Source organism: Helobdella robusta (genome assembly GCF_000326865.2).
Source record: "Helobdella robusta unplaced genomic scaffold HELROscaffold_4, whole genome shotgun sequence".
Lineage (NCBI taxonomy): Eukaryota > Metazoa > Annelida > Clitellata > Rhynchobdellida > Glossiphoniidae > Helobdella > Helobdella robusta.
Window position 1 is genome coordinate 7,253,199 of NW_008704902.1, and position 26,777 is coordinate 7,279,975.

Here is a 26,777-nt window from a genome sequence, read left to right on the forward strand (position 1 = left end):
GAGTTGCTGGGAATGGCGCTCTCTTGGGGGGGTTGAACTCGGGCTGGTTTGCTGATCTTACTGATCTGTGGCTTTCTCTTTGTGCATTTCACCAAAATAAATAGGAAAATATTAATCATCCTGTGTGGCGTGTCAGGTTTTTTACTGTGGACATGCCTCGTATTGATGGCTCAGATATGACAAAGAGAAGATATAAATTTCCCCGAAAGTATGTCGAGAATCTGCTGTGGATAGCCATTTCGGTGGAGACTCGGATAATATAGGGGATTTAATCATTTTTCTTGATTGAGGCTAGATACCATAGTGGAGGCTCAAACGCCATTGATGGGTTTTTTTTACATCTGTACGGTTCGCTCAGGATGTTTTGAGAATCTGCTCTGGCTGAATACCATAATGGAAACTCTAATATCTTCGAGAGGATTTGTGCAGTTTTGCATTTCTCTCAAAGGGCATCGAGAATCTACAGTGGCTAAATGCCATGATGGAGGCTCGTGTGCCGCTAAGAGAGATTCAGACCACTCTATCCTTAATCTTTATAATCTTCAATTTTGTGTCGAATGCCGTCTGTGGATGGCCTCCATGGTGAAAAATCAAGCGACATACCAGGAAATTAAATAGTCAAAACGTTATTGAAGTAGAGTGAATGCACTGAAGTGAGAGTCATTGGTTTGTGGGACTGGCGAACGGTAGGTGGGTTTTCTCTCTTCGTGCTGACGTCAACTTCTAGTGCTTCTGGTCTATGGTGTGGTTATTGAATCTGTTACCCGTTAACTTAAAAAGACTGGAATAAACTATTACAACCTTACCTCTTAAAATATACTTAAGTCAAAGATTATCATTTATTTTTCTGGATTGATGTGTTGATATATTTTGATCTGATTCTTCCTTTTCGACTGTGATTGATTTTGAAGATGTAATAATAATAACTACATAATTATGAAAAAAAAAATTAAATAAAATAAAAATTAAAGAAAAAAGATTAAAATTACTGGCACATTATAGCACCATCTTGGGAGCTGCAGTGCCGTTAAAATTTTCAAAAAAAAAAAAAAATTGTTATTGTAACTACTCTACATTTTCTAACATTTTCTTACAAAGTAAATATTATTTGATCGATTAAATTTTAAAATTGTTTTATTTTATTAAAATCAGTAAAAAAACTTCTAAAATGTTTAATTTGTTTTATTTTAACAATTTTTCAAAATACAAAATTTATTTTTACTTAATTTTTAAACTTTTTCAAAATTCATTTTTTGTAACTTAATTTATAATATTATTTTAACTGCTCATATTTTTTTTATATGTTTTACAAATCCGTATTCATGCAGTCTTACAAAAACCTATTTATTCACGTTGAAACTCTCAGTTGGCAGCAGATGCCGAAAATGAAGATAACATTTCAGAGCAAAGAAGACAGCATGGCAAGAGGGTGAGGTACGGAGAGATCATCCAAGTCAGTCCTTCCTTTGATGTTCACTACAATTTGTCTGCGTTCTTTTTTGTTCTTCAACTTTGAAATTTTTCAATTGAACAACGTTGGAATAACGAGTTTTATATAAAAAGACATTTTTTGAAACTGTACATTATTAATACATTTCTCAATGACTCACATTCAGGTGAATGCACTAATGAAGCTAATAGTTCTTTTTATTAATTAAGCAAGTTTTAAACAAACACAAAAACATATCTGTTTATTTATGTCATCTACTGTTTTTATTATCAAAACCAACAAAATGAACAAATGTTGTAACAGCGGTTGCAGCAATTTTTTAAATATTCATTAGTAAATTTCCTAACGTGTTTCGATCATTATACAGCATACACATACAAAATCCATGTTGAAATCTATTAAAACCCACCACCCACCAGTTGAAGCACGTCTTCTCAAACAAGTACATCCATGTGAGCACAACTCAAACAAGTAGAAGAGACAAGAACAATATGCTGGTTAGTTTTTTCAATTTTGTTTTGTAAGCTTTTTGTTTGTTCACCTTTTAAAAATGTAGAAATATACTTTTTATCGAGCGCAGTTGTTTCATTTGTCTGTCAGTTTTTCATCAATGAACCTTCGTATAAGATTTTCGCTCTATGCATATTAGCGTCCGTGTCGTCTAAGGAAGTTTGGGCGTTTTTGAGGCTACTGGCGTTTTCAAAAGTGGCCATAAATGTAATTATTATTAACATTAAAAATATTATTATTATAACCAAAAAGATTCCATTTTGTAATAAACAAACAAAATTTTTCATGTTTCATTTTTTAATGTCTGAATCGTTTTCGAGACTGTGAAATTTTATAGCGCACATCGGTTTGCTTCTTTTAACGTTAGTTAAAAATATGCGAGGAAAGATTCATGAAATTTAATTAACGTTTGAGTGCTATTGAGTATATCTTAAACAAATGATAACAGTGATTAAACGCTTCATAACAGTTTTGTTTTTTAGTTTTTCAAGTGGCAGCAGTTGTTAATGATTAAATAATGGTCCGATTACTTGAAATGCTTGTAAGCTAAATAAGCTGAATCATCATAAGGTTGTTCTCAAGGGTGTTGATAGCGTTTTTATCGTGGTACCGGGCTTTTAGTTGCGCTTGTACTTTTATTCACATTTTGGGTTTATTTAATTTTATTGAATGAATAAAATGAAGTCAAACAACATTAACGGCATGTTTCCAACTTTACTTTGCTCATTCAAATTTGCTGATGTTGTGCTTTGTGCCGTCATTATCAAATTTGCGTTCAACTTTTATCATCTCTGAAAAATTGTTTTCCAAAATTACATGGTTTTAGCCTGGTTATCGAGAAATTGTCATTTATTCTTATTATACGTTACTGCTGTAAATTTATAGGAATCAAGATGGCTTTACTTTTACTATTTATCCCGATTGTTCGTTTGAGATATAATTTTTTAATTTAATTTAATTTTTTAATTTTTTTATTGAAATTATCTATGATTTGGTCAAGACATGCGATATGGGGCTACGAATTTTGTTATTTTAATTTGTCATCACATATTATCTCATTCCTTTTTGACGTCTAATTTTTTCATTAAATTGACGTATGTCTGCCTCGTCTCCAGCTGTTAGTTTTAAACGTTGTTTGTGGTAATAAATTAGTTGCGGGTGTGTTTCCAATTTAGAAAAAAAATATTTTTCTATGAAAGAAAGTAAATTATATTATATTAACTTAGATGAATAAAGTAATAATAATTAAAAAGTATTTAAAAAGTAACTTTCGAAAAGAGTTGTAAAACGGCCTCATGCTAATTTTGATCAGTTTCTGATGCACCTAGTTTAACATTTATTTTCATTCAAAAGGTGTTTTTATTGAATCTTTATGAAATATGTAAATATTATGATTAAATAATATTAATAAATAATGTTCTAGCATGAACAATAAAAACAAAAACATAACTCTCCTATCGTGCATAACAATGGTATACATTAAGCGTGCCAACTCATTTCAATATGACCACAGAATTAATGTATAAAATATGGATAAATTAGAGTGTAATATTAAAACAAACATTTGAATACGGTTAAATAAAATATTTCCATCTTTGTTTTATTATTTGATTTAGTATTTAATTTATTCTCAAACACAGATTTATCTTCAAAACTTCAATGCTAAACATGCTCAGTTCCGACTCTTACCACGCTACAAAGTCAAATCTGAAGGGGAGTTTGTAAGTTTTTTCAATTCTTATTAATTTTCCCACTACCTTCAAAATGTTAGCGTTCTTTTTATTTAGTTTTTAGTTTTATTTAAACTAAAAAACTAAGTTTTTCGTAAAATGTGTCGCCCAATAAAATTTAATATTTAGGAGTCAAGTTTGTGCTGTTAATAATTTGTAAAGTTTGTTCAAGTTGAAACATGTTTATTTTTAATTTAAACAATGAATAGGTGCAAGTGCTTGACCAAATCATTCTTGAAAGTTTCAAATCCCTTGGCCAATTCTTTCATGCCAGCACAGCTTGGAAAATCGACCATTTCAACACAGGGTAGTCTTTTACTATTTAACATCGAATGCTACTCTATTTTATTTATTTCTGATTTTACATAATTATTATACATATTATACATCTTTAATTATATTTATACTATTTATTTTTTAAACTTGATCTTTATCTTAGATCCGAATTGAATCTTGGCATTCAACCAGCGGGTTTCACGGTAGTCAAAAGTAGCAGACCTAGCAAAGATATAAAAGATTTTGTTACGGTTCTCAATACATCCCTATTATTTCTGTAATCCTTGATATTAAACATAATATTTGTGTCAGCTCAAACTGATCGCAAGTACAAATAAATTGTCAGTTTAGAATAGCGTTAGCTGGATAAACATTTAAAATTACCACACGCACGCGCCTACACACAGAGCAAAAATTTGATGACTTGCTCACAATAAAATAATTTGATACATTGTAATATAATACTTGCCTCACGATTATTTCTTTTTTCTGTACAAGCTACAAACAATTTATATAAGTGCAATAATTTATCAAATTTACATAAACGCATTTTTAAAGGGAGGCAGTGTAATAAGACTGTTCCACAAAGAGTTGGAAGCATATTTGGTGGCAGAAGGTCTCTACGACGATGAAGTCACGGAAGATGGTTTGTTGATCATCTCTCAGACTCTTATTTTTATATTAATGAAAGTTTATAATATTTTTTGCCATAACTAAAATAACGCTGATGGTGTATCGAGTTTTAAATTGTAAGAATTAAATAGAAAATGTATGCGATTAAATTTTTAGAAACCGTTTATTTCGTTTACAGTGCACTTGCGTATTCGTGAGGTGGACCAGCTCGTCCCGAAGTCCCTCTACCCGTCGACGTCTGGCAACACGTACTGGCAGATTGAAGGGGAGACCAGTGTTCTCAACGGTATACATTTGAGAAGCAACTTTCAACATTCCTACATATTTATCTCACCGATATATTTGTAGAAGTTGCACGAGTTTCAACTGTAAATTTTATATGAAAAATGTTTAGAAAAACAGTTATACGTAAAGCAAATTTTAAAATTTTTTAATTTTTTAAATGCAAACTTATTTTTGAACATAAAAATTGAAGTTGAATTAATGTTGAAGGTGACGTTATCCGGTGGGAGCAGCAGATTCGCCTGCGTCACATGACAACTAGGCAGTACCTATGCATCACATCGGCCAGGAAGGTTTCTCTCATTGATGATTGGAAAGATCCGAGAACTGTTTTTAGGTTGCATCCTGTCATCAAAGTAATTGTTGTTGTTTTTGTTTGTTGATGTTGTTGTTGATGTTGCCATTGTTTATTGTTGTTGTTTGTTGTTGTTGCGGTTCTTGTTATTGTTACGTTGCATCCGGTATTCAAAGTTGTTTCTATTTTTGGCTTTAGTTTTCACCAATTTTTTCACAATTTTATGGATCAAAAAGATATAATTTACAGTCAGTGATTCAGTAAAAAACTGTCGAATTTTTTTATCTGTCATTTGTCTAAAAATAAAATATATGTTTCCAGCATACAATAGCCAAGTAAATTAAGTAAAACTTCTCTCTGCAAAATTGTTAATCGTTTCTCATAAATGATTTTTCTTAGTTTATATTCATTAAAAAAAGTTTGTGAAATTTGTAAAAAAAATCACTTTTAAAAGTTTCGTAAAAATTTCAATCGAAATAGTATTTAAACATGAAAATTTAGATTTTAATACATTTATCAACAGTTTATTCAGTAAAAAATTTTACGTACTTCAACGGACTTTTCAATTAAAATTGGAAGTGATTTTAGTCAATGTAAAACCATTTAATGTTTATTTTTTCAAGATAATAATGAAGTATATGAAAAATTTCGGAATAACAAATAGCGAGCTCTTTTGCTCAATTTGCTCTTGTTTATAACTTCTTTCTTGTTTTCATATCTACATATGAATTTTTTTAATTGGTTGTTTGATTAATGGCTAACTGATTGATTGAATGATTGATTGATAGACCTGATAGATAGACGTTACAGAATGACTGACTGGCTGATTGATAAATTGGTTAATTAATTAATATATTAATTGATCGAATAATATTTTTTTCTAGAATAACAAAACATTTTTTACACATTAGACAAAATTTTTAATGTAACTTACTAAGATGTATGAAATTACATTGTAGAAAATGTTTCGTCTCCACCTAGGAATCAGATGAAATTTCTTTTGAAAGTTATTCGAGGATTGAACACGTCATCACTGGCTATTGGTTGCATGCTCTCAGAGGTTTACTCACACTTTGAATGAGAGAGGCTTTTAAATTTTCAGATGAATTTTTTTTGTCACTAAAGTGTTTTATATTTATTCGTTTGATGAGGCTACAAATTCTATTAAATTATATGAGCTGCCGGGTCTTGGTCTGATTAAAAGCAAAATTCAATCAATTATAATGAAATGACAAAAAACCGTTTACAAACTATTATTTATTGAATAACAATGAAAAAATGAAGACGAGGAATACATCAGAAGGCAGCATAGAGAGAAATCAGATGAAAGCAAGAATTCGATGAAGAATCTTCGCTGGGATGGTGCCAGTCTGAGGAAGGTTAAATCGTGTGTAACATTAGGCTGTCTTTTAAGGTCGTTGCTATCTGTTTGTTTAAACAATGTTATTTAAAAAGTTGGATAATGTTAATTTTCATCACAAACCTACCAAACGTTCACGTAACATTTACTTTGTGTCTTCATGTTTGTGTTTGTCCGTGTTCAAATAGCGACGATGATAATTATTAAGACGAAATAGATTTATAATTTTGACATGAAAACTGCATGACTTAAAGGTTATATTTTACCATGCAATTTATTTGAAATATGCAATTATGCATGCATGCGTAAGGTAAGACCACTGTTCAACGTTTTGCAGTTCGTGTCGAGCTATAAATGAAAGCTTAACAAAACATACCAGAGTGACCCAGCGACATTCTTAAGCCATCTGAACAATCTAAACCAAAGGGAGAGGCCTATTTGACAATATACAACACTTTCTTATGGGTTAAAGCAGGGATATGCAAAGAATCTCAATTTTTTCAACTTTTAATTATTTTCGGTAATGTCGATTTTATTTTTTTAAATGTATACCATGGATTTGGATATATATTATATATATCCATGATGTTTAATCCAAATAAAAGTAATTAATTGCCACATTGAATAACAATTAAAAGAATTAAAATTTTAACATTTTAAATAAAAGCAATATTCCGAAATTAGTAAATATACGATCGTAGCTTTTGACTCGAACGATAAAAAAAATCATCCTTCTAATCCCTTCCGGAAGTAAGCTTCTTGTTCGACCGATAATAAGTGAGCGAAAGCTGTTATATTTATTCTAGTTATGTGATCTAAACGTTTAGCGTATGATTTTAAAAAAATGTGACCGATGAGCGCATCCATGTTTTATGGTCTCCTCGTCCTATAATATTCGCTCGTCAAAATGGCAGCCGATGCTTGTCTAGACTAAAGTTATTCGGCTGAATGTAAAGACGCAAAAATACGTAAAAGAAAACAAACAAAACAAAAACTTTAAAAACAAAAACTTGATCGTGATTTCTTGACTCAGTCCAACAGTTTGATTCAAACAACAACTAAAATGCAATTTAAAGTCAAAACGAAGCCGTTGTCTTGTCTGATCTGGTTTAAATTTTTCTAAATCTTATAATTATATTGTAGTTGTTAAATTATAATTTGTTTGCATGTTTGTGTTTACTTTGCCTTTACTAATTCGTTTACAAACGTAGATGCCATCTGTTAGATTAGATGGTTATAACTTATAAAAAATATTCAATATAAATTTTTTATATATTATACACATAATTACAATTAATAAAATATATGAGATCGTTGATAGCGGATGAAAAGCATTGCAGGGTCACTGACAAAAATTAAACAATATTTTCCCCTTGCTTTGCTGGAATTGTCCCAAAAAAGATTGATACTGGAAATTCCAGTACCTATAGAGAGCATTTGTGAGTAACTGGAATGCTCTCAAAATATTTACACTTAACAAATTTAATTAAATGACATTATCAAAGCATCTGGTACTGCAGGTATCCAAACGTTACTACAACCTTGCCGTGAAATCTGGAGAAATTTCTCAATGCCGACTGAATGGAACTATGGCATGACAGTCCCGCTATACAAAGGGCACGTCGACATTCATTCCAGGATATCTTGTTCGACTTGTGATGGAAATGATTACGAATACTAAGACTCGTAAGCGCAACGGTTGGAAACACAGATGCATTTGACAGTCCACTATTATTTATAACTGTGATGAAAAAATCGCAAAACGATACGCACTGGTGATATTTAGAATATAATATATGCTGATGATATCGTTTTAACAGCAACGTCTGAGCAGAATGCAGCACAAATGCTTGAAGATTGGAACACCATACTCGTCGATCATGGATTCAAAGTCGACATCAGCAAAACCAAAGCAATGAACACTGGTGAACCCATCCAATCCACAGCTACTGGACGATGGTTCTGTTCAGTTTGTAAAGCTGGTGTAAGGAACAATTCAATCAAGTGTCAGCATGTAACCAGTGGTGTCACAAATGTTGTTCAAAAATAATTGGTACTTTATCTAAAGTGTCCAATTTTGTTTGTCCTGCTTGCATCAGTCCACAACAACAAATTCGAAATAGCAATGTTTTTGAAGCCATTAAGGTAGAGAAAGTCACATCGTTTCAGTATCTAGGGGATGTTCTGGATTGTACTGGAACAGCTGAAGCTGCCGTTCGAGCACGCATACATGCAGCCTGGAATAAATGGTCTCCTTGTCTCTATATTGATGCGGTGTGACATCCCACTACCACTACGATCAAGACTTTATAAATCTGTGATACGTCCGGTGTTGTTATATTGTACAGAAACATGGCCAATGACAACCAAACTGGAACAACAACTTCAACGAACCGACAGAAAATGCTCCGATGGATGCTACGCGTTAGTCTGAAGGACCACATTAAATCTAAATCAAAATTGGTCATGTCAAACGAAGTGGAAACAGTGCCATATCTTCTCTTGCAGATGTTGAAGTACCTGGCACACGTCTCAAAGGCCGTCCCAAGAAGTCCTGGTCGCAAACAATTGAGCAAGACATGAAAGCTTTAAATTTAAACGTAATGGATACAACTGATCGTCTAATTTGGCGCAAAAAGTTGATGGCAAAGAAAACAACGTCCTAGCTCGGGGGAACATGGTCTCTGGACGCTAAACGAAGATCGATTGATTGATTTTTATTTTCTCGAGAGCATCAGCTTGTAAGATGTCAAATAAACTATTTAACTTGGTTTTGAAACTTTCTTATCCGTATCAAATCTACCGAAATCCTGCGTCGTGCTTGTTTAGATGATATAAAGAACGAATGCCGGCAACACCGTCTGCGGTTGTTTGGTTTTTGTCAAACGAAGTGGAAACAGTGCCGTAACTTCTCTAGCAGATGTTGAAGTACCTGGCATACGTCCCAAAGGCCGTTCAAAGAAGTCCTGGTCGCAAACAATCGAGCAAAACATGAAAGCTTAAAATTTAAATGAAATGGATACAACTGATCGCCTAATTTGGCGCAAAAAAATTGATGGCAAAAAAACATCCTTCCTCGGGGGAACTGGGTCTCTGGACGCTAAACGAAGATTGATTGATATTTAAGATGTTGGAAATTTTTTATTTTTTTTTTTATTAGGCGACAACTGCAAACATAGCGTCGCCTACAAACTCCCTTTTGCTTAGTAGCAGATAAGAATTTCTGCGAAACACTTGTTTGTGTTGCATCACAGCCACCCAATAAATATATTATATTATATAGTTATTGAGCACAATAAACCGACATTTGACTTTATTGATCATACCTCTAAAACGCAAACATTTAGCGCGACTTCACCTTTCAGATATCAGCAAGTGGGGAGAAGATGTACCACGATGCTTACACGCTGCAGAAGGTGGAAGACCAACACGTGAGATCGTTCAACTTTGTCAGTGGGATGGCTCCATTCCTCCTCAACCTCATCAAGGATGTTTGTTACTTCCATTTTATATTTTTTCATTGATGATGTTAGAGAATTTGATTTGCTACTGATATTAATGTTGTTATTTATAATTTCTCATCTTAAAAATTCTTTTTGATGATACTTTGGTCAGAGAGAAGAAGAAAAAATACTGAATGCAAAAAAGACATATAAAATAACAACGGTATGTTGAAATTTCTGTTTGCACATATTTTAGTCATTAAATAGTTTTGTTGTTGAGGATTTTTTTGGAATTAACTACAATATCGTAAGAAATTAAGTTTCGTAAGACAAATTTGTGACTTTTATAAATTTTCAGTTAATTTCATTGGTGATATTTAATGTTGTTGTTAACAGTGCACCTAAGATCAAAAAATTGATTGAAACTAAAATTTTAATCCAGTCAGAATTTTTTGGAATTTTTGCAAAAAAATTATCAAACTTCGCGGATCATTTTCAGGCATTACAAGAACTGAAATCTTTCATGTTGATAAATAATGTTGCTTCAAAAAAACATCAAAAACTCATGAGAAATCTCAGAGTATGTTTTGTTTGTTTGATTTTGTTGAATTTAAAATTTGTGTTTTGTACGTTTTTTGTTTAAAAGTTTTAAATATGTGTCACGCGTTTCTATGGTAATTTTTGGTCTTAATATTTAAAAGGTGATTGTTTGTTGCGTTTGTTCAACAAATTAAACCAAGTAATGTAACATATTTCAGATTATAGATCTCTTGGTTAAAATTTTAAAAAGTCCTCTCCTAGGAGCCATCGATCAGAGTCATTTGACCAAAGTAGGAACTTTGACAATTTGAAATATGGTGTATAATTTTATCAATGTTCAGTTATGTTGTCATTGATATCCTGTAAAGTTTCCTTTTAAATACGTTTCTTTTTCATTTCGCTTCTTAAACACATTTTCAGAGTCTTAAATGTTATTTCCAGTTTCATGCAACTGCTAAGTTAACTGCTAAGTTTTTCATTTAAATCTTTATCACACTTAGTTATGTCTAACCAGCATTCAATTTCGCTTTTTTCCAAATTCTCAGCTTTTAATGCTTCCATGGTTATTTTCTCTTTTGGTTGCATCTCTTGCTTTTATTTCAAAATAGTTTTTAAATCATTATATCGTTTGTAGTTGTTGAATTTTATTATATACTTGAGAATATAAATTTGTTCTTAAAGCAAAGAGTTCAGTAAACTTTAGTTTCGAAAGCTGAAATGCTATCGGCACGTTTTTTTATCAGCTTCCTCGTCAGCATACTCTAAAATAATTTTTTTAAACACTTGTTACAAATTTTAAACTTCTCTCTTTGGACCAAATTAGAAACTTTTCTATTTTCTTTTATTTTATGAACAAAAATTATTTATACATCATTTTTTTAAATAAACAATTACATCTAACACCTTATTGTGGATATTTTAAAAAAATATGTTTTAGACATTCATTTCTGCTTTCTGCTATGCCTTTTTGGACTGACAGATTGAAAGTAAAAAATAAATAGTGAAATGACATCATTGATAAAATATTAAAATACGTTGAATGCTTTAAATCATTACAAGGTTTTCAAAGCAGCTTACGACGTTTTGTACGTTTACATGATTGGAGACAGCAGAAAAAACTCGCTATACTTTGCTAAATACATCGATTTCTTTCAGACTCAAATTACTGTCAAAATTGTTAGTGAATGTTGAAATACATTTTTTTTATTCTAAATATATTTACCCGAAGATTTCTAAAAGCTCATGTGCCTTGTGCACAGAGGTCTTTAGTGTAGAGCTTGTATTGATACACAATATATGTTCATTTTACATGGAAAGTTGTTAAATTTAAAAATATTTTATTTGTATTTAATTTTTAATTGTTTCCATATTTTGTGTACGTTGATTGATTAAATTATTAAATATTTTTCAACCACTTCTATTTTGTCAACTATTTTTTATTTATTTTTTTATCAATTTATTTTTTATTTATTATTTCTTTTGCACAGCATCATAACTTTTTAACTGTTCCTTCTTTACTGCAAACATCGGCATTTTCTTACTTTTGCTGTTGTTGTTTCTTCGCAACCACCATTGCCACGCAGGGTGACATCGGATTGAATGTGGCACAAATGATAGTTGAACTCATCAGAGACAATAGGAAAATTGTCGATCGGATCTCTCATGAACAAATTGAAATGTTTGTTAGTTTGCTGAAAATTAATAAGGCAAGTTTTTTTGTTTCAAAATTTTCGAAACATATGCGAATATTTTTTTGTTACGTTAAGACATGTCCTTTGTTCATTTGCGTCAGGTTTGTTATGCAAAATTGCCATGTAATAAGACATTGAAATATTTTGGATGAGACTGCAAATATTCCCAACGTTACAATAAAAAAAGAGAAATACAACTTTATTTTAGTTGAACAGCAATAGACATTTTTAAATATTTGTTTTTAAAGAAGATATATGCCCAGTTTCATCAACATTTTAAAATTTATCAAACCTCTTACGTTATAGTTTGTCATCGTTAAACCTTCTTTTGTTTTTTTTAAAAATACAATTATTTTAGAATTACAGATATTTAGACCTTCTAAATGTACTGTGCGTATGCGATGGAGTGGCGATATCGGACAATCAGGTGTACATCACCGAGCACTGGCTAAGGAGGGATGGGGTGAGTTGGATTATATAAATCTCGTCAATGAATCATCACTTTTTTAAAATATTAAATGAACACAAATTTTAATAACAAAAAACAAATGGATATTCGTTATGTATATACAAATAATTGCAACAAATAACTTACAATAAGATCAGATGACAACTTTCCAGTGCTATGATTTTCCAGGATTGCGTATTTAGATGTTAATATTGTATTGCATTGCAGAATTTGTATAGCGCCTCTAGTGAGTTGACTTCAGAAGCGCTCTCTATTTTCTTCGCTGTTGAATGTTGAAAAAATGAGTCCTTAGCCGTTCTTTGAAGTCACTTTGACTCGTGATGTTGAAATTCTTTAGATCAGCAGGCAATGCATTCCAAATCTGGGCAGATGCTACTGAAAATCTTCTTTTTCCAAAAGGAGAAGATATGAGCTTAGGAATGTGTAGGCCACCGCGGCTTGATGATCGTAGTCGACTCCTATATTGAATCTCTGATACTGAATGAATCTGTTCCCTCAGGTAGATTGGTGCATCTCCAGTCAAACAATCTTTTAGAAGTAGAGCTAGTTTAAATGTTACTTTCTCCGGCATGCGAAGCCAGTGCAGTTCATCTCTAATGAATTGGTAGATAGGATCAAACCTTGATACGCCAGCAACCAGTCTAGCAGCGGCGTTCAAAACTGATTGAACAGCAGTTAGTGCATTGATGTACTTGATGACGGGAACAAGATCAGATATTGCATATGCAGTTGGAGTAGCATCCAGAAGTTTGGAGAAACCCAGCAAGTCCAATGTAGCACAAGTCTAGCAAATTTTCAGATATTTGCAATGCACAGCTGATGTCGGTATTGTTTACAAGTCTGGTCAAAACAATACACTTATAGCCTACAGTGATGCAGATCATGGAGGAGATAAATCTAGTGGAAGGTCGACATCAGGTGTAATCTGTATGTTTGGAGGAAGCGTGATCAGTTGGTTTAGCCAACGTCAACCCTCAGTTGCGATTTCAACTACTGAAGCAGAAATCGTTGCCGCAAGTGAAGCAGCTCGTGAAGTGATATGGCTCAAACGATTGTTGAACGACATTGTAGATCTAAAGAATAAGCCAGAAATTTTTGTCGACAATGAAGCAGCTATTCGTTTAGCACACAATCCAGAACTTTACAGAAGAACAAAGCACATCCACATTAGACATTTCTTTGTCAGAGAAAAAGTTGCAGAAGAAGAAGTTTCAGTTGAACGAGTTGCGGCAGAACTTCAAGATGCTGATGCCCTGACAAAACCAATGGTAGGACCAAGACTAAAGAATCTGATGTGTGCGATGGGTCTTCAGAACATTTAGGTTAAGGTCATCTAATGTTTTAAATAAAATGAGAAGGTGTTAAGTTTTATGTTTTATATTAAAACATTATGATTTATAATATACATTTATTTTTCTTTGGACCAAATGTTCTTTGCTTTGTATGTAACTTCACTTTTTCCTTTTCTGTTGATCCGGTGGATAATAAACAAGTCGAGAACGTTGCTTAGTTTATTTCTCTTCTTTTAATGTCTTTCAATATTATATCAATTAATTAAACGATCTACGTGACAAGAAATTTAACAAAATCTAACAGAGCCATGGTTGCTAGAACAAGGTTTCTAAACATCTCCGGTTTTGGACCTGGTGCCACAGGGTGAAACGTTTGTGATACTGTTTTCTTCCTTGCTACAGCGTCTCAACATTTCGATTTGAGGCGTTTTGCCTGCGGGAACTATTTCATTTCGTTCCTACCTTCTGATCCCAGGTCCCTTGAATCACTGAACATTTTCCAATCCGCAGATGGAGACGAGCTCGGTAGCAGTATCACCTGTGTGTTTCAGTGTGTGTGTTTGTATGTGTATGTGAGTGTGTGTGTTTGTGTGTGAATAAATGTTGTAACTTTTGTTTATCTATTCTTCTTTCTTTATTTTTCTTGGGCCTTATCCTTTCAGGACATTGGCGACTATCGACCTCCACAAAACCCGATCTTTAACACTTTGTAGTAGTTTAAATGTGGTGTTATTCAACTATAACTATTTATCTCTAACTTTATATAATGCCTCAACTGATGATGGAATTGTTACCTTCATCTAACAACTACTTGTGAAATTATGATTGTAACAAGTTTATTCTTGAAGAAAAAAAAACATGAATAGGATACCCTAAAAAAGCTTATCTTCTGTTCTAATGGGTACCCCGCAGCGATCAAACAAAACATCGTAACAGAAAAAGAAAATTTCTCGTAGGTTCAACGAAATTATAGTAAAACAAACAAAAATCGTAACACAATTATATGAATACTAATCACGACAAACAATTTAATTAAGTTTTAAGCTTGAACTTAAAATCCCCAAAAGTTGAACACTCTCGAACATAAAGAGGAAGCTGATTCCAATTTGTGCATCCGTAGTAACATATATTTCTCTCTTGCACTTTGTTCTGATATCTCACTTGATGAAGCTTTGTGTCGATCGACGATCTTGTATCTACCCTCTTGTCGGCCCATCTTAGAGAGGATCTCAGGTGGACATCTTCAGTGCGGTCCATGTTATGCAACAGTTTTAAAAATAAACAACAAGATTTTAAATAATTGACTTCATAAACAGTTAATATCTTTAATTTATTAAAAATGTCATTATTATTAGTATTGCTTTTATAATTAATAAACTTTAAAAATTTTTGTTGGGCTGTAAAGATATTTTGTAAGTAAGTTTTGAAAGTATTTCCCCAAATTAAATTTCCGTGAAAAATGTGAGGATAAATAAAGGCGTTATATAAAAGTAGTAAAATCTTATATGGTAATAGATGTTTAATTAAATTAATTAGTCCAATTATTTTATGAAGCTTGGTCAAATTATAGTCCACACGTTGTTTAAACTTTAGCTTAGAGTCGATAATCACACCAAGTAATTTGAAAGTCAAAACTTTTTCCAAGTTCAAATCATTTATAGCTAGCTCAAATTCGTTATTCAAATTAGTTTGTTTTTTTTTAAATTATTGCTTATTTTATCGAGTTCGGACCAATATGCTATTTGTTGGAAACAATGGTGGGTCTTGCTTTCTAGTTCGTGCACCGAGTTTGCTGTGGTGTAGAGCGTGGTGTCATCAGCAAAAATAACAAATTTTGATGCATCAGTGACATGAGTTATGTCATTAATAAATAGCAGAAATAATTTGGGGCCAAGGATACTTCCTTGTGGCATCCCACTTAGTACAGTTCGAGTCACTGATTTAGATTCAGCTATATCAACGTACTGAAGACGATTCTTCAAGTAACTAGCAAACCAATCCAATGCAATACCTCTAAGGCCGTAGTGTTCAAGTTTCTTAATCAATATCTTATGTGAGACGAAATCAAAGGCCTTAGCAAAGTCTAGAAAGACTACTGAAGCAATGCGCCCATCATTTATGTTAAAAACAAGATCATTTACCATCAACAGCAAAGCATGCTCCGTGGAACATTTTTTACGAAAGCCAAACTGCTCTGGTATCAAAATATTATTTTTGGATAAAAAAGATTCAAGACAGGTGTTAACTATTTTTTCTAATATTTTAGAGAAACAGCTAAGTATACTGATCGGTCGAAAATTTTTTTGTCGTGAGTTGAACCGTTTTTGTGAATAGGTATTACTCTTGCGATTTTAAAACAATCGGGGAAGGTCCCTGAAGCGATGAATAAATTAAAAAGGTAGAACAGTATGGCGCTAATGGAATGAATTAAGCTTTTCAAGATTCTATTAGAAATTCCATGATGGTCAAGACTGGGTGAGTTATTGAAAGAATTAACTATACCAGTTATTCCTTTAGAATTTGTTTCTTGGAGAAACATTGAGGAATAATTCGATTTGTTAAGAAAATTTTTAAAGCCAATATCTATTTTTAATTGATTGTTAAATAATTAAATAAAAATATTTGCTATCTCTTCTTGATCAGTAATTTTACTATTATTTTCAACAAGAAGGTAATAATTTTTTCTCTTTTTATTATTATTTAAAAGTTTAGAAATTGTTGTCCATTTTTCTTTGGAGTTTGATTTATTATTAGCAAAAACGTTATGCTAGTAATTTTGTTTTGTTGATTTGGTAGCATTTTTTAATGTATTTTTAGCAGAAGAATACATGGCTTTGTTATGATCCGACGGATTCGATTTATATTTTTTAAATTCTGCATTTTTTTATGAACAAATTTTTTTGTATATTTTGTGATCTATGGGGATTCTTTTTTGAATTTTTTTGTTTCATAAGTTCAGCATATGTAGAAAATCTTTTGAAACAAAAACATAAATTTATGAAATGCATTAGAAAAAGTACTTTTACTATTTGTGAAAATCAGATCTATCAAGGTGTTGGACGTGGATTTCGTTATAACATTGATTATTGGATAGATGGCAAACATTGAAAGCAAATTTAAAAATCGTAGACCGGTTATGGAGTATGTAGACACATCAATGTTAAAGTCGCCAATTAAAAAAAGTCTGTGTTCACTTGCAACACAATTTAGTATTATTTCCAACTGATCAACTGATGACATCTAATACTATATGTTTATGTTACAATTGTGATATATTGGTTTCAGTTTACACACATACAAACACACACACACAATTGTTATGTAATAAAAATAGATAAAATTGTTTTATTTACTACAGTCTGGCATGAGATTCTTAACAGAAAGAGGTCAGAATGTGAATGGGCAGCCAAACGTGATCTACGTGTCGCCTGACAATGGAGACATCTGGATGCCTCTTCATGAATTCGTCGATGTCTGTTTTTAAAAAAATAAGAAAATTTATTACTCTAATAATTACATGTTGCATATTTTTTGAAACGATTCAAGTTTTTTTAATCAATCATCTTTTAGAATCATTAAATAATGACCTAGCAGTTTGCGGATTTTTGAAAAGCAGTAAACGATTTCTACGAAAACCAACGATAAATCTATCAGTCAATTAGTTAGAGAACAACAACAAAAAATGATTTCAGACATAAGAAGAAAACCAAGATAGACAAGAATCAGTAATATTAAAAGAATGATTTAGCAGCCTCATGAGAATAGTATGACCAACAGTATCAAAAGCAGAGAAAAAGTCAAGAGCAAGAAGTAGAGTAAAGTTACATGTTGCATATTGCATCACTGGAGAGAAGGATATCATTATGTGATTTAAGTAAAGAAGTTTCAGTACTGTGAGCAGGCCTGAAACCAGATTGAGATACATGTAGCAAGGAGTTAGAATTTAAATGAAAAATGACAATTGATTATAAACTACTATTTCTTTTATTTTAGAGTTGAAAATAATATTAGTAACAGGTCTATAATTAGATAGAGAGGAAGGATTTAAAGATGAGTTTTTAAGAATGGAAATAGCAATATAATTCTTATAAGAAGTAGGAAATTTAGAGGTGGAAAGAGATAAATTAACTAATTTGAGCATGACAGGATAGAATATTGAAGAACATTCTTTAAGTAAATTAAGAGGAAGTAAATCTAGGGAACATGTTGCAGATGACATAAAATTAATAATTTTAGTAAGTTTTACAAGATTTATAGGAGTAAATCCAGAAAAAGATTCAGCAGTAAGTTTAATAAAGTTTTGAGGAGAAGAATGAAAATTAGATGTTCTTAAAGATTTAATTTTATTTACAAAAACGTCATGAAACTATTGAGCACAAAAATATGAATGAGAGGATTTCTTATGAAGGAGTTTAGATAGAACAGACCACCTATTTTTAGATGTTGAAGCAGATATTATAGAATTAGAATTTCTAAGAAAAGTAGAGTGTTTAGAAAATAGTGAATATTTATAATTAATTAATTTAGATTTAAAGATAGAGTAAAGAAAGTTAGATGGGTTTAACCTATAGGCTTTCTCCAGTCTTCCAATTTTTTTCTTAGCTAATACACAAGCATAGTCGAACCAAGGAGCCTTACGAGAATACAGCCTAAAAGTAAAAGATTTAAGAAGAACAAGCTTATCAAGAATAGAAGTAATGTAGATATTAAAAGCATAGACAAAATCATGAACATCAGAAAATAATGAAGTATCAAAAATAGTTTCAGTAAGAGATTGAACAAAAATATCTTTATTAAGAGAAGACCAGCATTTTTTAGAAACAGACATAGATGAGTTAGAAGAGAGAAAATCTAAAGAAAATACAGATTCAATAAGGACGTGATCAGAATAATGAATAGATGCAGCAGATATATTAACAGGCTTAGAAAAAGATGAAACTATAATATAATCAATAGTGTTACCAGAAGTATGAGTAGGAAAAGAACAATAGTGAGTTAAGTTAAAAGGAGATAAAATATCATTAAATCTACGAGTGTAAGAACAAGACAAGTTATTGATGAGTAAGTTGAAGTCACCAGAGATATAGAAAGGAATAGAAAATTAGTATAGAGATTCAACGAGTGAGTAAAATTCATCTAAAAATAATGAGAGAAGAAAAAGGAGGTCGATAGATTACATCAATATAAAAAGACAGAGAAGGAGACTTAAAAAATACAGCAAAACTTTCAAAAGAAGAAAATTTAAACAAAGTATTAATAGAAGCAGTAAATAGAGATTTATAAAATTGACAGACATCCACATAAGAAGAATGAGAAGATGAGAGGAGATTTTTTGGAAGTCTAGAGAGTTCAAGATAGCTGTAACCATCAGGAGTAGCAAGAATAAGAGAGGGAGAGTTAGAGTCCTCGTGCCAAGTTTCATTAAGACTAAAAAAAATCAGTTAAGAATGAAGAGATTATTTGCTGAATATAAAGAGAAGAAGACTTAAAAACAACAAGACATTCAAAATAAAAAGTTTGAAGAAGTATTAATGGAAGCATTAATTTCTCCCTCTCTTATTCTTGCTACTCCTGATGGTTACAGCTTTCTTGAACTCTCTAGACGTCCAAAAGAATATAAACGATGATATCATAATCAAGTGTATTATAATGTCATGCTCTAATATTTTCTAAAACTTTTTAGAAAAGGCTGACATAATTTGGGCTCTTTAAAAATATTTTTTCTTTGCTTCTAACACTTTCAAAAGTCAGAAACTGAAGTCCCGAATTCCAAGACCTTTGAGTTCTTGCCTTACTGGTTCATTTATTAAATCGTTAATTAATCATAGTGACATTATGTACTGCTGGTACAAGCTGTGCGTCCTTGCTTAATTAGTTTTTTGCACCAGTCCTTTACATCATGTATGTATCTATTTCCTTTGATCAATTTTTGTTTGTTATTATACTCTAGTGTAATATTTTTTTTAAATTTTCAGTGAAAACAATTGATTCACACATTTGTAAACATTTAAACATAAAATTCTTATAACTTTTATTTTACTACTTCAGAAGGAACAAAATTTGAGTTATTACGAAGAAGATGTCAAATTTTTCCAACACCAGCTCGACCTTTACGCCAAACTTGCTTATGTTCGTTTTCTGCTATTATGGTTTATTAAACTTTTTTCCTTATAGTTTTAGGGTTTTATTACTAATAAAACTTAAACATTTTTTTTAAATTAAAAATAATGAACTTTTGTAGGGTCGAAATGACTTTTCAATCTTCGTGATAACTCGTGAGCTGGGCATCCTCACCTGGGATGAAGCCTTTTTATCGTTGCGATCGCATATGCTACCTGATTCATTGAGAGCCAAATATTGCGAACTTATAATTGGTAAGGAACGAAAAAATATAAAATGATTATTTTATTATTTCAATTATTATATTAAACTTGATAAATCAATTGTTGGACATCGTCTCTATAAAATTTTTTCATAAATGGCATTATATTTTTAATAATATCACAATTTTTTAAGTTACTTCCGATCCGAATTAGTAATGAAAATTTATATATTGCTGTATCAGCACTGTTTATAGACGTTGGGACAAATTACTCAGTTCTTGATCACACGAATCTGTCATTTATATACGAAGATGTTTTAGCACCAGGCCCCAACAATGATGGAGAATATGTATGTTTTTTAAACTTTATGTTTTCAAAATTACAAAAAATTACGCTTTAACTTTAAGTTAAATTAAAAACATGACACTTACAAATATGAAATTTTCATAAAAACATATTTTTAATTAATATTAATTTTGCTCCGTTTTTATCCTGTCTCAAATTATTTGACCCATAATACTTTAAAATATTTTGATTAAATGGCGCTAATCAGGTGCGCAACAAACTGTCAGCCTGCGCTAACTGGATATCGCCAGAAGGGGTAGGTGCTGTTGCTGGCAGAGTTGACTTATCTCATGCTTTTTTAATTTTACAATTAACAAATATTTTTAATCCCAATGTTTACTAATAATTTTTATAATTTGGTTAAATCATCACGGGTTCAATTTTTGGACACCAACTGCTTTTCAATCATTAATTGTCAAAAAACATTTTTGGGTGGCTTTAAATGTTAATTTGAAACTTTTAAATTATTTAACATTTCTAACATAAACCCAAGATTGGTTTACATATCTATTATCAATTTATATAAAAAAAGCAGTATCTTTAGCGACCAAAAAACGTGGGAAATTAAACATCGTATCAAATCTCCGATATCAACAACCTCTGCAACTTTACCTCAGCCACTGAACATGCTCATAATTTTCGATCAAAGACTAGAGGTTCATTTTGTGCATTCTTATTCCAATGGAATGCTTTCATTTCACGTACAGAGAAATTTCCAAGTCTCTTCAAAAACGTTCTCACCAGCTTTAGTGTTTCCTAGATTCACACTTGATTTTTCTTTCCTAATAAGACTCCACATCATTGTTGTCACAATAACCAAAAACTTATTGACATAATTTTTTCTTATCTAACTTGTGATCTCCAATTTTTTCATCTGGATTAGTGTGAAGCTTTAACAACTGAAATATTTTATAGTTATCAGTATTCATTCAGTCTGTTTAATATATAATTAAATAGTTTTCGGCTTTACGCTTTATATATTCAGTAACTCAAGGTTTGTTAATTGACACAAAATAATAATTGTCAACTAATTATTAACAAACTAGCTTTTATTACTTATAAATCAACTTAATAGAGTTATTTACACCAACTCACTTTCTGTTGTATAACGGCATGTCATCAATTCAATGAATTATTTGATGAAATTATTTTCTTATTTTAATATGCTTCATAATAACTAAAAACACCCTCAAGTCATTTTGTCTTAAACTTCAATCCTGGCGGTCTTTTATGAATCACACTTATCGTTGCTGATCTGGCTATTTGTTGTTGTTGATTTTATTATTTGTTGTAGTTATTATTGTTGTTATGAACGATTTATTCTTGTTTGTTTTTACAAACTGTTACAGCATTTTATTCATTTATTTTTTTATTCAGCTTATTTCAAACGCTTTTGAGCTCGTTAGAGACAACAAACTATTATTAATTCTTTTAATTAATTCTCAGAGTTGTTCTACCTATTAAAGCATAAAATATTATAATATTATATATATTATATATCTTCTTGCATTTGACCTTAGTTACTGCAGAAGTAGTCTCATGCGCTTAAACCATTGCACCTTTTGGCTGCACAAATTTCATGATAATTTCCGTTTTGACCGGCTTAAAATTATTACCTTTTTTCAGGATTTTCATTATCTATCATAATAATTTAATTATATTTTTTGAATGAACTATTTAAATTGTACTTTGTAAATTGTTTTTTTTCAATATAATTCAAAAAACTAAAAAATTTAAAAATCTTTTAAAGCTGTTTTTTCATCATAACAATGCACACCATAAATTTTTTTATTTTATTATGTTTATTCAAAATATTACAATTTTGTCAGTGAGTTAGCTCAGTCGGGAGAAGTGCAATTTTTCGTGCAGTTACGTGATGGCCTGGTTTGAATACTGAACATAAATATAGAACATTAAGTTTTTGCCTACTTTTTTTATTTCACCAATCGGAAAAATATGATTTTTTCAAGATAAATTTTTGTGTTTTTCACAAGTTTTTCAAATGTTCAACTATAAAAATGTTCTGCTATTCTCAACGTTTCCATCTTGCACTCATTAAAAGCATCTTCCAATTCCTGCTTCCACGTTTGCATCTTTAGAGTTCACACATGGAGCAACATTTACGAAACCTGTTTCATTTATTTTATTATTTATGCTTCAATTTTATTACGAATGTTAATGGTAATAATGTAATTTTTGCTATGGTTTTTCTATAAAAACTTCAATTGAAAATTTTTACCTTCGAATTGGTTTTCTTATAATTTCAATAGTAGCATTCCAATCGATATTATAATAAATTTTGACAACTTTGACACAATGGCATCCCGGTGAAAGATTTTACGTTCCATACCAGTGGTTGATAATTGGTTAGCACCGGAAGGGGTGAGAATTTTTTATCTTCATAGCAATCATTCCATGTATTTGTTGTTTCTTATTTCTTGTAGTTATTGTTACTTTTGACGTTTGTTTTTTTTTTCATAAAGTAGTTGAGATATCTTTTATATGATGTTTTAAATGTGAAAGTTTCATTGTTGTAGATATATTTTTTAGTTTGAATTATTCATCATTATCTATTTTAAAACTATTCAATCAAACGTCTGTAACTATTTCTCCACATTCGTTACTCTGTACTAAATTTTTTCAACTATATTTTTAAAATTTACGGAATCCGCATCTTTTTTTTCTAAATTCATTAACGTTTGATTTTATATCTACAATTATTTTTCTATTCTGTGACATAACATAATTTTTCTTTATCGTATTTGGTTTATATGTCGTACAGAAAATTTTAAGTTTTTTTCTTAATTTCATTTGTATCTGTATCCAAAGATTTTTGAAACGTCCTTGTCAAATAACTTCATAAGAGCTAGCTTCACTCGAGAATGTCAAACAATTGATGGTTTTAACGTTTCTAGAAAACATGTCGGCTCATGTTGTTGAATTTTTTCAAATCTAAGAGTAGTGAGTTCCAAATTTTGCAGACAAAACAAGACAAATTGAATTTAGGAAACAAGTTCACCATTATAGGAGGATCTTAGTCGGCTCCGATTTGCAATTTCTGAAAATAATTGTTCCTTCAAATAAGTTGAAGCGTCACCTGCAAGACAATCTCTGACTAGAAGAGCTAGTTTGATGTATGATAATATTGAATTAAATTTTGAATAACCAGCAAGAAGTCCCACTGCGGCGTTCAGAAGAGACGGCAAATAATCACAAAGGGATAAGTTGACATCAAACATAATTGCATTGCAGTTGTCAATTCTTCCACAGATAAAACTACAAACGAGTAATTTTGTTGATTCAACTGTCGAATAACGTCTAGTTGATCTTATTCTATAGAGTTGGTAGAAACATTGCTGGCAGAGTTAATTAATATGTTTTCCAAATGAAAAATAAAAATCCAGTATAATATCTAGATTCGTTACTAGATTTTTGTAGTCATTTAAACAACTGACGTTTTCAACCACATATACTGATTAAACTCCTGGAAGTAGTGAGTTTTAATGAAGTAAGCGAAGAGCAGGCAAACGACAATTTTTTCAATTGTTTTGGATATGAAGGTAAGTTTCGAAATTGTTCTGTAGTTAGCCACAAAGTTGTTCGTTAGATTCGGCTTTTTTAACATCGGTTTGACCACCACAATTTTTTGGGACCTGAGCAACTTTTATGTTTGTAAACATTTATTGATCAGGTTTGGAAAATAAATGGCAGAAGCGTATCAACAAATTTCACTAAGAGAAATGTTGGAATAGTGTTGAGGCAGCATGTTTTACTCGAAAATGATTAAATGAGTGTTTTTAAATTTGTCTCGAAAATAGTCTCAAACTGGTGGTAACAGCTATGGTCGACCTGAGTTTTGGCGGATTAACAATCTCATCTGCTGATGGTTTAGATTTTGATTTTAGATGGGCTTAAAACTCTTCTGTGATTGGTGGAGCAGTCGTACATACATCTTTTGTTCACCAAGTAGGCATAAGGCCAAAAAAAATCTATAATTGTTGTGGTTTACCAAACCTTGAAATTATCTGCGATTGACAAAATGTTGATTGCTTGAACACAAATAGTTTGTGTTTTTCTGCAATTGCTGTTTTCCAACTAGGTCTACTTGTTTTTTGAACGTTGATAAACTTTTTCTAGCTTACGAGTAGATCGTTTTATTTCATAGCAACCGAAGTCAAACCAACTACAGGATTTTGAACGAACTTGTTTGTTGACTAACGGGGCATGTTCAATGTTCGTAAACAATTCGTCTGAGCGTTTCCTCACATACATCAAACGGCTCGTTCCAGTGAATTCGAGTATGCTCTGCTGTCACAGATAATGCTTTCGATATATAAATTTCTAGATTTAACACTATCTATCTTTTTGTAGTTCTGAACACGTCTGCATGTCGCCGCTTACCTAAAACACGAATGGATGATTGCACATGCAGTCCAACCAGCTTTAATGTTTCTACCACCAAATTAATATAATTTGTAAAGCTTTTGTTTTTAGTACATATATTGTTATTTCTATTAATTTTCTTAGCTAGGCATTAAAAATTATTAATGTATAATGTTTTTGTATTACTGTTTGACTTGTTGGCATGATTAATAAAATATCTTTGAAATAGTTTAAAATCATGTTTTCGTCAACCTCTTTGCGTAGGGCCCAGTATTAGTATGCATGTTTCCTTCCCCATAAAAATGTTTTTACATCTTGCCACTTTTTATGCTCCAACTAGCAATAATTTTATTTGCTTGAATCAATATTTTAATTAATGGTTTAAATTAATTTTTATTCGAATATTTTAAAAATATTATTATGTTTATATCGAATTTTAAATAAATTTCTTTTATAATGTTGCCTGAATAGCTGTTATGAATGTTGAATGTTACTGTCAATATTTATTATAGTTTAAAGTATTATGATTTGTAAACACTAAAACATACATTTTAAAATTAAAAAAGTTCAGAAACGAACGTAAATAAGAAGTTGAAGTTGAGCAAACGGCGTGAAACGTCAAAAGAAAAATAACTTTGCAGCATCAAGTTTACTTGGTAACTGTAAACATTCACATAATCTTGTGAACTTAAAAAACGAAATGGAACGTAATAGAAACATTGGAAAAAGAATGAAACAGACTGTCAAAATCTTAATAATAATATTCCCATTATTCTTTTATGGGAGCTGTAATGTAATTGAAGTCCAATTTTCTTAGCGCCTTTTTTGTACATCCTCTCTACTTTAAGCTTGATTCATTGAGTTTATCATTTCTAATTACAAACTGTATACGACCAGTCACTGTAGGACTATCCGCACTGACGCCAGCAGATCAACAACATCAGCAAATTTAGGTCCTTTTCGGTTCAGCCTCCAAGTCGATGTTGCAGTGATTATTATATTATCCATCACTAATATTTTGGTTCATAGTTAGTGTGAATAAAAGTTTTTGTTGAAGGTAGAATGTGTTAAATTTTTGTTTTTTTAGCATGTTATATTTTAAAATTGTTCAAATAGTTTGCCATTAATTGATGTTATTGACAGAATCATTTAGATGTGGTTCTAAAATGTTTGCAGCAAGCTTTAATTAATTTTACAAATTACTCTACGGTTACAAAATTATATATAGTTTTGATATGATATAGAGTTTTATTTTATATATTTTTTATTAGATAGCGTGCTGGTTGATTGATTGAGGTTTTACGATCAATTATGTTTTTCTAAGACGAGACCGTCAATTTCAAACAAAATGATAATGTTAGCTGAAATGATGGTTTGGTTTATTGTTTTATTTCATAATTGTAAGGGCGTAAGTTAAACAAAAAAAATTTTAATTATTAAAAATGAAATTTAGAAAAGATTATAATCGTTTAAGTATTATTTGTATATATGTTCATGATCTATTTAATATTGAATCAGAAATTAACAAACAGCTTAGAATAAGATAAATAAATAAAAAATAAAAAGCGAAATATATTTCGATGAACAACATCTCAAGTCTAATAAATTGTTTTTTGATTTTTTTTTTAAAAGATAATAAAAGATCTTGTAACTTTGTTTCCGGTCATACGCGATTGGATAGCGGAATTTCTTGAGCAGAACAAAGACATGACGCAATCCCTCATTGGAAGGAACATGCTCATCGAACAGGTCAGC

The 26,777-nt window shown here is 31.1% G+C and overlaps 3 protein-coding genes across 3 annotated transcripts in view; all 3 read left to right on the forward strand.

The window, feature by feature from the left end:
• Nucleotides 1-393: 393 nt before the first annotated feature.
• On the forward strand, nt 394-12,861 carry HELRODRAFT_162842 (hypothetical protein; the record flags this gene model as incomplete). Its single annotated transcript, XM_009024931.1, has 18 exons — nt 394-582; nt 1,367-1,453; nt 1,870-1,947; nt 3,601-3,681; nt 3,900-3,997; nt 4,130-4,217; nt 4,525-4,612; nt 4,778-4,885; nt 5,092-5,237; nt 6,158-6,236; nt 6,461-6,555; nt 9,884-10,027; nt 10,479-10,559; nt 10,738-10,809; nt 11,579-11,695; nt 12,103-12,311; nt 12,577-12,673; nt 12,832-12,861. 18 exons carry the CDS (start codon nt 394-396, stop codon nt 12,859-12,861), a joined length of 1,887 nt encoding a protein of 628 aa, XP_009023179.1.
• Nucleotides 12,862-19,288: 6,427 nt separating this feature from the next.
• Nucleotides 19,289-21,475, forward strand: HELRODRAFT_162843 (hypothetical protein; the record flags this gene model as incomplete). The annotated part of the gene is made up of 6 exons (XM_009024932.1): nt 19,289-19,309; nt 20,020-20,100; nt 20,213-20,345; nt 20,537-20,643; nt 20,848-20,895; nt 21,257-21,475. The coding sequence occupies 6 exons, from the start codon at nt 19,289-19,291 to the stop codon at nt 21,473-21,475; spliced, it is 609 nt and encodes a 202-aa protein (XP_009023180.1).
• A 5,254-nt stretch (nt 21,476-26,729) lies between these two features.
• Nucleotides 26,730-26,777, forward strand: part of HELRODRAFT_162844 (hypothetical protein) — a gene marked incomplete at both ends in the record, with an annotated part of 5,461 nt that continues 5,413 nt past the window's right edge. The window contains one exon of the mRNA XM_009024933.1: nt 26,730-26,771. Within this exon, the coding sequence (XP_009023181.1) occupies nt 26,730-26,771 (42 nt within the window). The remainder of the gene's footprint in view (nt 26,772-26,777) is intronic.